Raw genomic sequence first — 13935 nt, forward strand, 5'->3', positions numbered from 1 at the left:
TAAAAAACAGAAAATTATGCCCAGATGATCACTGAGGTATCTGTCACTGGATGCACTCCATAATGTCTTAAACAATGTTTAGGAGAGATGTCTCAAGTTCTCTGGGAGTTGCTGGAGCTCAGCTGTTCCTACAATAAATATAATAATAATAATAATAGACACACAAAAAAAAAGAAACTAAGAAAAAAATTATACTCAGGGCAGTGGAAGCAGGAGTCAGAGTTTTAAGTGCAAGAGAAATATCCCAGATTTCTGGAAATCTGCCCAAGAACTGTGTGTGCATGGGAGTACATGAGAGATAGTCATGTATCTGAGTCCCTACTTGGACCAGGTTCTCCTACTTAACCTTTGTGTAGAGAAACCATAGGTTTGTCATATGGTAGTCTATGGGGTCACAAAACAAAAAACAAAAAGGAAATTTACAATTACAAATTTAGATACACACCTGAAACAAAGTAAGCAAATCCCCCCTTCTTTGTGTTTCTTCAAAGAAATGGAAGTTCTATTTTTTAAAACTTGAAAAAACCAAACATATATAATCAGTCATATTACCTCGGTCTTCTATATTGTTTTGTGATGAGAATATCTGAGTAGCATGGCACAAATGATAAACAGATGAATTCTCATGGCTCTGGATGACCTGCCAAGAATCACAAGTTTCATGTAGATGAAGCAAATTCTTCTAAATTCATGTGTCTTAAATCAGGAGCTAATTAATTCCTAATTTTACAGACCACTAAAAGAAAGCTGTAGAAATATATGACAAAATATGACAGCACACCAAAATGGCACCATCTCCTCTGGGGTTTCAGACTTCCTCCTGAATTGTTTTGTCAGGTCCCCCAGCTGGCAGCTCTGGTTGTCTCTGCCACTCAGCTTCCTCCTCCTCCTGGCCATGGGGGCCAATGGTATTCTCTTGATCACCATTCGGCTGGAGGTCTCTCTACATGAGCCCATGTACTACCTGCTCAGCCTTCTCTCTCTATTGGACATCGTGCTCTGTCTCACTGTCATCCCCAAGATCCTGGCCATCTTCTGGTTTGACCTCAAGTCCATCAGCTTCTATGCCTGCTTCCTCCAGATGTTCATCATGAATGGCTTCTTTGGCATGGAGTCCTGCACATTCATGGTAATGGCCTATGATCGTTATGTAGCTATCTGTCACCCACTGAGATACACATCCATCATCACTGACCAATTTGTAGCCAAGGCTGCCGTTTTTATTTTGGCCAGAAATGCACTTCTTACCATGTTCATTCCCATCCTCTCTGCCCGGCTCCATTATTGTGGAAAAAATGTAATTGAGAACTGTATGTGTGCTAATCTCTCTGTGTCCAAGCTCTCCTGTGATAATATTGCCATTAACAGAATTTACCATTTAATTGTGGCCTGGACTCTTCTGGGCTCTGACCTCATCCTTATCTTCTTCTCCTATACCTTCATCCTACGAGCTGTTCTGAGACTCAAGGCAAAAGGGGCAGCTGCCAAAGCTCTGAGCACTTGTGGCTCTCACTTCATTCTCATCCTCTTCTTCAGCACCATCCTGCTGGTATTTGTTTTTACCCACATTGCCAAGAAAAAAATTTCCCCTGATATTCCTGTCTTACTTAATGTGTTACACCATGTAATTCCTGCAGCTCTCAACCCCATTGTCTATGGGGTACGGACCCAGGAGATTAAAGAGGGGATTAGGAAATTACTGAGAAGGGCAAGAGAGAACAGAAAATAATCATGCTCTTGCTTTGCTTTTCTCAAAACCACAATCAAAATGCAGGGATTAGAAGACAGAAATATAGTCTTAATCTTCTCATGGGGACATGCCTGATGATAAAAACTATATGGTTTCCCTTTACCCACAGTCACATCACACTTCTTACACTCATTGGTTTTCTGAAGAGACTAGGGATATGGTATTCCTTTACCTACCTGACATCCTCCTTATATCCCTTGGTCAGAACTGCCTTCCTAATAGCTTCTCAAAAACATGAACCACAGTCCTGTCTCTGAAACTTTTGGCTTATTGTTCCTCTGTCCACATATCTCCTTCCCTCATTTCCAATGGGTGTTCCTGACCATAGTATTTAAAACAGCAGCTAACAATATTCCCCCAAAACACAGATGATGTCCCAACACCTTCTCTGTTTCACTGTTCTACACAGCATTTTTCACTACCTAACGACCATAAAAGTTCCTCACTTATTTGTTTAGTCAGTCGACATTTATCAAAACTTAAGGAGTAGAAGGGCAAGATTTTTTGTCTTATGTGTTCACTGTTGTACACAGAGTTTGGCTTATGGTAGAGACCCATAAATGTTTGTGAAATTAATAAATAAATGTTGACTAAATTACTAATTGTATGACAGTTACTAGGAATATAATTCAGACATGGTACTTTTTCTCTGGGTTTTTATATTAGACTTCAAGAGTGAGGGAGACCATATTTCATCCACATCCATTGTTTGAGCATGTTTGGAACATCACCATAGGACAGATGAGGGCTTAGCCATAAAAGCAGAAGTATAGTATTAGGAACTTTGAATTTGAATACACTTGAGATACACAAGTAGAGGTGTATAGACTTACAGGTATCACACTCAAATAAGATTTGCACTTGGAAGAAAAAAAAGATGTACACTTGAGAACTGATTACATATCCTCATTGAAGCAATGGAACTAGATGGATAGGCCAAGGGAAAGAAAATAGAACAAGAACGTAAGAAGGCCCACGAAAAAATCCTGAAGTGCTCCTTATTATCCTTACCTTCTAGTATCAAGAGATTAACATGGATTCACAAAGTAGTGTTCAGTGAATGCAAAAAAAAATAAAGATTCACAGAAAAAAGCACCTCAAAATAGACTGTGATCAATTAAGAAGTGATACTCAATTTTATTCAAGGCTACCTATAGAGGTGTGGGGCCCCTGTCCATCTAAACAACTTAATATATAATGCATAAAATGCAGTAAAAAATGTATGGGTCCATGTGGTCCCATTATAAAATGTATGGGTTTACCAATGAAAAGTTAGAACAATGGGTAGAGAAAAAATTCTTACATATGTATTTATTGTTCTGTCAGTGTACATAAAGATACTGTTGTAGTGTCAAGGCACCACCTTAACAAAAGAGACGACATAAAATATAATTATAAATAATGGCTGCAAGTTTCCAAATCTGGTAAAAATTATAAACTCAGAGTTCTAAGAAGCTCAATGAAATCCAAGAATAAGAAAAATGAATAAAGCTATACTAGGGGTACATATCATAATCAAACTATTCAGAAATAATGATTAAAGAATAAAATTATAAAGCCAGATCAAAAGACATATCATAGATTATCTAAATAAAGGATGAAATCAGATTGCTTACCAGAAACAGTGCAAGTAAGACACTACAGCAATATCTTTAAAACTCAAAATAAAAAAACTTGTTAAACTAGAATTCTATATCCCATAGGAATACTCTTAAAAACAGATAAATGCTTTAAAATTTTTTAAAACATTTATTCATTTTTTGAGAAACAGAGCGTGAGTGGGGGAGGGGCAAAGAGAGAGGGAGACACAAAATCTAAAGCAGGCTCCAGGCTCTGAGCTGTCAGCACAGGGCCTGATGCAAGGCTCAAACCCATGAACATGAGATCATGACCTGAGCTGAAGTTGGATGCTTACTGACTAAGCCACCCAGGCACCTCAGATAAATGCTTTTTTAAACATACTAAAACTGAAATAATTTTTCAGTAACAGGCTCACACTGTAAACAATGCTTATAAAATTTCTTTATCCAGGAGGAAAATATTATCAGATATAAATATAGATCTAAACAAAGGAATAAAAAAGCATCAGAATTTGTTACTACATGGGTAAATATGTAAGATTTTTAAATTATTTGAATGGTTTTAATTGCCTGTTGAAAAAATAATAGCAATGCAGCATTTAATTTATAACATACAAAAAATTTATTTGTAAAAAAGTAAAATGTATGAAAATAATAGCATGAGCCAGGAAGGAAAAAGTGGAATTCGAACATTGTTATTACATAATAGACATAATAATATGTTATCAGTTGAAGATAGACTATAATCAGAGATATGTACTATAATCTCTAAAACAAGCCCCCCAAATAGTTAATACTCATAAGAAAAGACCCAAATAGTTAATACTTATAAGAAGTAATGTGGGATGGAATGTTTTAAAGAATAATTAATCCAAAAGAAAGAAAGAGAGGAAAAGAAACAGAGGACAAATGCCAAAATGATATATGTAAATCCAACCACAACCATGAAGCAAAATAATTATAAATGAACTAATTTCCCAATTAAAAGACATAGCTTGTCAGACTGAAAAAAAGACCTATTTAAATGCTCCCCACATAAAATGCACCTTATATAAATACAAACATGTTAAAAGTAAAGGGATGGGATAATATACAACACTAATAACAACACCAATCAAAAGAAGAAAGAGAGAGAGAGACAATCCAAGAAACAGACTCTTAACTATAGAGAACAAATTGATGGTTACCAGAGAGGAGGTAGGAGGGCACATGGCTGAAATAGGTGATGGGGATAAAGAGTACTCTTATCATGATGAGCAATGAATAATGTGTAGAATTGCTGAATCACTATATTGTATACCTGAAACTAATACAACACTGTGTGTTAACAATACTGGAATTAAAATTAAAAATAAAAAAGAAAGAAAAATGGGGTAACTATAATAATACCAGAAAAAAAATGTTTCAAAGCCAAAAACAACAGCAGAATATACAATATTTCAAATGCACACTGAACATTTACCAAAATATATCATATTTAGGGTCATAAAATGAATCCCAATATACTTAAAAGAACTCATGCAAAGCATATTTTTTACTATAGTGGAATGAAATTGTATATCAATGTGAAGTGACCTCTGGAATAAGACCAAAACATGTAAAACATAACAAGACACTTCTAAATAATCCCTGAGACAAAAAAATTGAAAAAGAGAGTCAAAAGAATTTTGCACTGAAAAAATATTAAAATACAATGTGTGGAAATTTTTGAAATGTTACTAAAGCAATAATGTTGAAAACTGTGAGTGTTAGAGATGTCCATCCTCCACACAGTAAAACACTCAGGTGTAGATCCTGACTTCCCCAAAATGTATCAACTAACAGGCTACTGTTAATTTGAAGATGTAACAATAACATTACCAGTCAACTAACTCATATTTTGTATGTTATATGTATAATACACTGTATTCTTACAACAAACAGAGCTAGAGAAAATAAAATGTTAACTAAATCAAAAAAAGAGAGAAAATACATTTACAATACTGTATTGTGTTTATTGGGGAAAAAATTCCATAAAGAGAAATCCCAACCATTCAAATCCATGTTTTTCATCGGTCAGCTGTACTGGACACACATATGAAGGATTAAATTCTAATATTTGAAATACGAGGTCTCCAATCAATGACCAAATTCAACCATTAAAAACAACATAAAGAAGAATAAATTAAACCCCAAAAAAGGAAAAGAAATGAACAATAACAAGATCAATGAAACAGAAAAAAATCTAATAGAAACAGTCACTAAACCAAAATACGCTACTTTGAGAAGAGTGACTAAATGTCCTCAGAGACTTACTGAAAGGTATTGGGAATATGAAGTCAGACATGCAGTTATATATATAAAAAAAAGGAACTAAACTGTTTTATAAAATAAAATAGTTGCTATAAAGCAGTCAGGGGATGAGCTGAATGGAGGAATAAATGCAGCTGAGTAGCATGTTAATGAGCTGAATCTGGCCAAGGAAATTTGTAGACCTATTACATAATGATCAGAAGATACAGAAAAAAGAGGAGTAAGTGGATAAGACAGAATATGCCAGGATGTCACAATGTAAATTTGGTTTCATAAGAATCACATGAAGAATTAAATAAATGGAATGTACTTGAAGAAATAGAAATGAAACCTCCTCATTAATTTTTAAAAAACAAGATTACAGCTTGAAAGGTGTTGTAGGTGTTGTAGAGAGACAAATTAGATAGTAGCAAATGAAAGCACCTAGACCTAGTGATAACAGAGGAAAAGAGTCCACTCTAAAGGTATGTGCAGATCACCTATTGCCTTAGGTGGGTTCGCAATCAGACTCTGAGATTCTGATGCATGTAGGTGGCATTTTGGAGAGTTGAAATGGAAAATAAAAGGATGGAGATAGAAAAAAAAGTAAATCAGACATAAAGCAATTTAGTAATAGAAATCGTGAAGGAGAAAAATTAACATCACATATGGAGGATATAATGATGGCCACACATTATTTTACACTTGTTGGAGAAAGAAATCCAGGCCAGTTTCCCTCGCGCTGAATCAGGGCTGGTTCCAGTGACTCACTCATAACCAACAGATTATGGCAAAAGTGATACTGATTTGAATATATATATATTCATATTAACTTTTTATATATCCAGATTCATTTATATATATTCATATATTCAAAGATATTTTAATGATATGGGGAATCCTCACAATACAATGTTAAAAATAAACAAGCTATGATACAAAAATGTGCAGATGCCATAAACCCAGGTTTTTAAATGTTTCCATGCATTCACATGGGTTCAGTTTTCCTTTTGGGCCACTTATGTGTTACAGGCTTGCCTCACTCCAAGAAACTTGAATGGCAGTGTTCTTTAACACATATGTCTGGAGCTGTTTGTTTTGCTCAGATTTTAAAATTTTTCTTTTTCTTTTTCAAGTTTTCTTAAAAATCCAGTTAGTTAACATTCAGTGTGATATTAGTTTCAGGTGTACAATTTAGTGATTCAACATTTACAACCAACACTTGAAGATTATCACAAGTGCCTTCCTTAGTCCCTGTCACCTATTTGACCAATCTCCCCAACGACCTCCCCTCTTATAGCCACCAGTTTGGTCTCTATTGTTAGGAGTCTGTTTCTTGGTATTCCTCTCTTTTTCCCCCTTATGTTTGTTTGTTCTCTTTCTTAAATTCCACATTTGAGTGAAATCATACAGTATTAGTCTTTACCTGACTGACTTACTTAGTTTAGCATAATACTGTATACCTCCATCCATCTCATTGCAAATGGCAAGGTTTCATTCTTTTCTATGTCTGAGTANCATCTGTTAGAATCAGTATTTTTTAAACTTTAAATTTAAATTAGTTAACATAAAGTATAGTCTCGGCTTCAGGGGTAGAATCCAGTGATTCATCACTTACATATAACACCCAGTGCTCATCCCAACAATTGCCTTCCTTAATGCCCATGACCCATTTAACCATTCCCCCCTCCTCCCCTCCAGCAGTCCTAAGGTTGCCCTCCGTATTTAAAAGTCTCTTATGATTTGCCTCCTTCTCTGTTTGTATCTTATATTTCCTTCCTTTCCCCTATGTTAATCTGTTGTGTTTCTCAAATTCCACATATGAGTGAAATCCTATAGCATCTGTCTTTCTCTGACTGATTTATTTCACTTAACATAATACCCTCTAGTTCCAACCACATTGTTGCAAATGGTAAGGTTTCATTATTTTTGATTGCCAAGTAGTATTCCATTGTGTATGTATACCACATCTTCTTTATCCATTTATCAGTCAATGGACATTTGGGCAATATTTGCAAATCAATCAATGTGATACACTACATTAATAAAAGAAATGATAAGAAACATGATCCTTTCAATAGATGCAGAAAAGGCATTTGACAAAAATACATCATCCTTTCTTAGGATTTTTTTAAGTGACTCTAACATTATTTTAATTATGAAGCCATCATACATGTCATGATGAGTTAACCTCAATCCATTCTATAGCATGGTTTGGGAGGTACTTACCTGGCAATAGTGTGCTGGAAGCCCATGAGAACTTCCGAGTGAACTTATTGGACACATGGAGGGCACTGAGTGTGTATCTGCAAATAATACATCCATGGATGGATGGATACAATGTCCAAAATTAAGGAGACTAATTGCATATAACACATGGTAAAAGTTGAGCTGGATTACAAAAGTTCCTTGATTTAGCGAGAAAGAAAATCACTTTCTTCTACACCTGTCTGCCTGTCTGTCCCGGAAGGACCTATTAGGCCCAAGGAATTGGGGATGCAGAGTTCCCAAAAGAAAAACTCCCTGAGGCTCTGGAGCTATAACTACTTCAGACACTTTAGGAACTAACCAGAACTCCAATTTTCGTGGATCCAGACTCTCTGCTCACATCCTCTGTAAGTGAGTCTCAGTACAAGGTGCCTGAGAAGCACCTATACCAAGATTAGCCAGAACACAGGATGAGGGTGGGGGGAAACGTTCTTTCAGTAACACCTGTGTTCCATTCCATTCCTGAGTCACTACTGCTGAAGTAGTCTGAAAATGGGGTAGTAGAGACTGCATCCTGTCTCAGGACAGGAGGTACATGTAAGAACATGTGCTCTGGTACCTTCCCTTTTGCCTTCCTCTTGTCTTTTCTGATCTTTTACTTGGAGGTGCCATAGATGCAGAGAGATAGGAATTTGTCCATAGCAGATGGATGGGCATAAGGGACTGGGGAAGTATATTATCTGGAGCTCATATTAGAAAGTTTGGGATTTTAATCTATGAATATGAAAATTTAGGAGATTTAGGTCAAAGATTCTGCTCACAATTGCTTGCATCATTGTACAGGAATTAAATTTAATCTATACAACTACAGAATTGAGAACACAGACTACAGTTGGAGGGTCAGTGAGAGTCAAAAGATAGTTCCTCAGATTTCGGCTCAATCTAAAGAGTTTCTAAAAGCTACTGCTGCCACAAACAGCAAAGTACGCACAAATCATAGAGGTATCTGTCACTGGTTGGTTCAGATCAATGATGTCTGAAATGATACTTGAGAAAGATAACTCACAATTCTGCCTTAGTTTATGGAGTTAGGTGATCCCTAACAATCCTTCCCCTTCTTCAAACAGGGCTTTCATAGTGCTATGCTGGGGGCCTATCCTGAAGCTTAGGATAAAGCTTGCTCTGCAGGGTCTCTGCTTTTGTCACTGCCCTTCAACTTCACTGACTTCTACATCCTGTCTCTACTGGAACCAGTAATCATTAGCTCTGTGTCTTCAGCCCTAGAGCTGCCACTGGCTAGCTCTCATTGCAATCCAAGATTGAAAAAGGAGAGGAAAATAAGAACATATATGTTCTCAGATGCTTTACTTGGTCTGAGTAGGTAGGTCAATATTTGTTGAATCAATTATAGACTGAAGAGCAGAGAAAAGAGGAGAAAGGAAGAATCAGTGAGTGGAAAGAACAAATTAAAAAAAAATCCTCCTAGGCTATCCTATCCTGGTGCTAGACATAATTATCCCAAAGTACTTCAGGAGAAAAAGAGAACATACTTCTTTCTGTATACTTCTCCATAGATACATGTCTTAATTGCCACTTTTTTCCATGTGACTGTACTTTCCAAAGATCATATCATGATTTTCCCTCCATGTATGCAATGAAACCCTAATTCCTTCCAAGAACACCATGACACCCCTGAAGAAGAAAAGCTTCTTGAGAATGGTTAGACTTGGGGCTCTGATGTATAAGGGTTAAATGCAACAATTTTTCAAAGAATAGGATCAAAAGATGCAGTAAGCAAAGAACAGATGACAAAAATCTAACTGATGAAAGTGGCGTGTAGGGGAATATTCCAAATTTGTCATCCTGAGATTGTACATGCCATGGGTCATTGTAGCAAGGACTAGGCTAAGCTACTGCTATTACTTATGACTCAAACTTACCAGTGAATATATCTAATGGGGAAAAATGGGTAGAAATTCAGAGTTCAATGCACATAGTGCCCAAGATAGGAGAAGGACCTTTGATCAACAGTTCAAGGCTCAATGTTATTTTTCTGTGGGTTTTCTATGTGAGCAGTTATTTAGCAGGATACATTCACACCTAATTAAAATGACATTTTAAGCAAAATGAAAATTAGCTAATTTTAGTTTCAGGGTATCATTTTTTAATATAATTAAAGTAAACTCCATCTGAAAACTCAGAAGGGGGGGTAGCATGGAAAACTATGGACATTTATCTGGGTCCCTATTTGTGCCAGATTCCACTACTCATCTGCACAATTATTGTTATGTTTAAATTATCATATGGCATATGTGTGGTCATTAAAAAACAAAAAGAAAGAAAACTTATAAAAACAAATTTAGAAACTCACCTGTCACAAAGGAGTTCTTAAGTAATTTTTCCTTCTCTTTACTTTTGGCAAAGACATAACATTTCTATTAAAAAACAAACCTGAATCAATTAAGCATGTATAAGCAAACCATACTAATTCAGTACTCTCTCTATCCTTTTTACTTACAGGGTTATCCTAGTAGCGTGGTACAAAGGATGGGCTGATGAATTCACATGGATCTGAAAGACCAACTAGCACCCATAAGGTTCACCTAGGTGACGCAAATTGTTCTCAATCCAGGTGTCTTGAGTCAGTGACTAATTATTATCCTAATTTTACAGATCTAAAAGAAAGCTGTAGAAATATATGACAAAATATGACAGCACACCAAAATGGGACCATCTCCTCTGAGGTTTCAGACTTCCTCCTGAATTGTTTTGTCAGGTCCCCTAGCTGGAAATTCTGGTTGTCCCTGTTCCTCAGCCTCCTCTTTCTTTTAGCCATGGGGGCCAATGGTATTCTCCTAATCACCATCCACCTGGAGGCATCTCTGCATGAGCCACTGTACTACCTGCTCAGCTTCCTCTCCCTGCTGGACATCGTTGTTTGCCTCACTGTCATCCCCAAGGTCCTGGCCATCTTTTGGTTTGACCTCAAGTCCATCAGCTTCTATGCCTGCTTCCTCCAGATGTACATCATGAATTTCTTCTTTGGCATGGAGTCCTGCACATTCATGGTCATGGCCTATGATCGCTATGTAGCCATCTGTCACCCACTGAGGTACCCATCCATCATCACTGACCAATTTGTAGCCAAGGCTGCTATCTTTATTTTGGCCAGGAATGGTATTTTAACAGCGCCTATCCCCATTCTATCATCTCGACTCCATTATTGTGGGACAAATGTCATTGAGAACTGCATCTGTGCCAATATGTCTGTCTCCAGGCTGTCTTGTGATGATGTCACCATCAATCGCCTCTACCAGTTTGCTGTAGGATGGACCCTGCTAGGATCCGACCTCATCTTCATCTTCGTCTCCTATACCCTCATCCTGCGAGCTGTGCTGAGACTCAAGGCTAAGGGTGCTGTGACCAAGGCCCTGAGCACATGTGGCTCCCACTTCATCCTCATTCTCTTCTTCAGCACCATCCTTGTGGTCTTCGTGCTCACTCTTATGGTGAAGAAGAAGGTGTCCTCTGATGTGCCAGTCTTGCTCAATGTTCTCCATCACGTCATCTTCTCAGCCCTCAACCCTGTTGTGTATGGAGTGCGAACCCAGGAGATCAAGCAAGGGATCCAGAGATTACTAAAAAAAAGGTGGTGATAACGACAACTGGATTTCTACATTCCTCATATAGGATGATTTTTAAATCAATAATGAGTGCCTGGGCTGGAATGCATATCTCTTAGTTATAATATCAAAGTAGGTAAATTGAATATTGTGTCTTCTTTAACAAAACTTAAGTTTCATCTTAAGTTTCCCTTTTTCTCATTTCTCCTTTAGGAATATCTTTGACCCCTTTTGCTTTTTCCCCATACATATTATCTAATTTTAACAAAATAATGGGATTTCTTATGGTAGGTTCTAAAGTGAGTAACTTATGTTCCTGAATATATAGCTATTAATATGTCATGCCTTTGCACTATTGAATATACAATTGTAGATATTTTGGGGTACAATTGTGTAATATGTGATGTGTTCTTATTCTCATTTACACAGAAGGCAGCATATTGGAAACAAAGACATAGGAGTGAAATTTCAGTCCTGAATAATGGAAGGTTATTACTGGCCTGTAAATGGGTCTGAAACTGGGTGATAATTCAAAATGAGCATTGCAAGAGGAGAGGGGTTTGGATGGATTTTCAATTTGTGTAAAAATCAGCAATAAGCTTGATGAGATTTAAGAGACTCCTAAAAATTCTTCCCCCCCAATAAGTTTGTGCTTTCAAGACTTATTTTATAGAAACAGGGAGTCATAGTTTATGGTATGAAAATACAGTTCTCTAATGAGTTAAAGATTGCAATATATTATCCAATAATAATAATTCAAAACTTAATATATGAACATGGCTTTCATATTAATTGGACAGTTTTTTAGTATATTTTGTGTCCTGGGAATTCTGTGAGCTATTAAAACACAAAAATAGGATATTGTTGCTGTCAAGAGCTCAAAGTTTGGTTAGTGGAAATAAAAATATGATTTTCAGGAATATATTCATCTCAAGGGAAAGAATGAGTAATGGAACAAGATACCAATAGGCAGTAAGGTACCTGGCACATAAAAAAGGACTGGATAGAGAGTTAAAGTCTGGGGACACTTGGGTGGCTCAGTCAATTTTGCATCAGACTCTTGATTTCAGCTCAGGTCATGATCCCAGGGTTGTGGGATCAAGACCCACATCAGGCTCCATGCTAAGTGTGTAGCTTGCTTAAGATTCCTTCCCACTCTTCCTCTGCCCCTCCTCTGCTTCATGTGCTTTCTCTCTCTAAACAGAAAAAGAAAAGAGAGAGATAGAGAGTTAAAGGTCTGAATTGTAAGACTTGCACTATTCCTAGAAACAAAGGTGAGTTTTGGGAACTAATAAGGTGGTCTCGCTGTATTGTGTTACTCATCCGCTACTCCTGAGAAGAGTGAACAGTTTGTTTTATATCTTTTCTAAATATAAACTTTTGTGCCTCAATAACAACTTATAAGTGTGTTTCCTTGTTTATACCGTGGAAGGAAAATGTCTCAATAGTCTAATGCCAATATTGTCCCACAAATCTGGGTCTTTTAGCTTTCACTGATTCATTCTTGGCCTACTTATGTTTTCATTCTACAAAATGCTGTCCATTTCATGTTCTTCTCTATCTCACAGTGAAGTACAATGAATTGGTATTTCATTTCTCTGCTCCTGGATATCACCATGAGCTCCTATTTGTAAACTAAGCATAAACTCACATAATTAAGATACAATAGTTAAATGCACATAATCAACACTTTACCTGGGAATAATATATTTCTCAAAATTAAAAAAAAAGAAAGTCAAGATTCAATTAGGTTTATGCCATAGATACCCTTTATCTTGGTTACTTGAAAAATAATTACCGATAATCTCATTTTCTCACTCATTTCAATGTCAAAAAAAATGACTTGGTTTGAAGTATGCATAAGTGAGTACCAACAGGAAGGTCTTACAAATACAAAGATATAATATGCTAAAGGAATTCAAGTTACTATCTCTTAGGAAATATTACAAATCCACTAGTTTAAACACCCTTTCATATATTAACATCTGCTCATCAAGGGATCAAAAACTTTCAGTACTAATCTCTATCAGGGTCACATTGTATAACAAACTCAGGTCTCTCCAGTTAGCCATTAGAAAATGTGAATACTGAATGCATAAAAAGGGCTACATAAGAGATTTAAAGCATATACCATCTAAGACTGAGAAAATCTGACACAAGTCTTGTCTTCCAAAAGAGACAGAAAAATCTTTATATTTAAAACTTACATTTTTGAAAGCTTTACATATTTGTGTTTATATGCAAGTTTTATACATCTATGGCCCATATCAAAGCAGTATAGACAGATCCATTTGATAAATAAGGTGAATAGATTAATGATGGCTTTATCCCACTAAAACAATTGATACTAATAAAGATGTCCTCTAAAACAGTGCTGTCCAATGTGAGCCACATCCTTAATTTTAAACGTTTTAGTAGCCACCTTAGATTATAAAAAGTAAAAGTAAAATTGATCTTAATGATGTATTTTGTTGAATCCAATATATCTAAAACATTATAATTT

General features: G+C 36.3%; 2 protein-coding genes across 2 annotated transcripts; both read left to right on the top strand.

Annotated features, from left to right (window-relative positions):
- The first annotated feature begins 769 nt into the window (after nucleotides 1–769).
- On the top strand, nucleotides 770–1729 carry LOC144227763 (olfactory receptor 56A3-like). The gene has a single exon (XM_077759504.1). The coding sequence runs from the start codon at nucleotides 770–772 to the stop codon at nucleotides 1727–1729; it is 960 nt and encodes a 319-aa protein (XP_077615630.1).
- An 8788-nt stretch (nucleotides 1730–10517) lies between these two features.
- LOC144227764 (olfactory receptor 56A3-like) lies at nucleotides 10518–11465 on the top strand. The gene has a single exon (XM_077759505.1). It carries the CDS (start codon nucleotides 10518–10520, stop codon nucleotides 11463–11465), a length of 948 nt encoding a protein of 315 aa, XP_077615631.1.
- The last annotated feature ends 2470 nt before the right edge of the window (nucleotides 11466–13935 follow it).

This window comes from Crocuta crocuta, unplaced genomic scaffold (genome assembly GCF_008692635.1).
Source record: "Crocuta crocuta isolate KB4526 unplaced genomic scaffold, BGI_CrCroc_1.0 scaffold43, whole genome shotgun sequence".
In the NCBI taxonomy this organism is placed as follows: domain Eukaryota; kingdom Metazoa; phylum Chordata; class Mammalia; order Carnivora; family Hyaenidae; genus Crocuta; species Crocuta crocuta.

Excerpts from the sequence above, each read along its gene's own strand:
- LOC144227763 (XM_077759504.1), top strand. The coding sequence starts at position 770 with ATGACAGCACACCAAAATGGCACCATCTCCTCTGGGGTTTCAGACTTC.
- LOC144227764 (XM_077759505.1), top strand. The coding sequence starts at position 10,518 with ATGACAGCACACCAAAATGGGACCATCTCCTCTGAGGTTTCAGACTTC.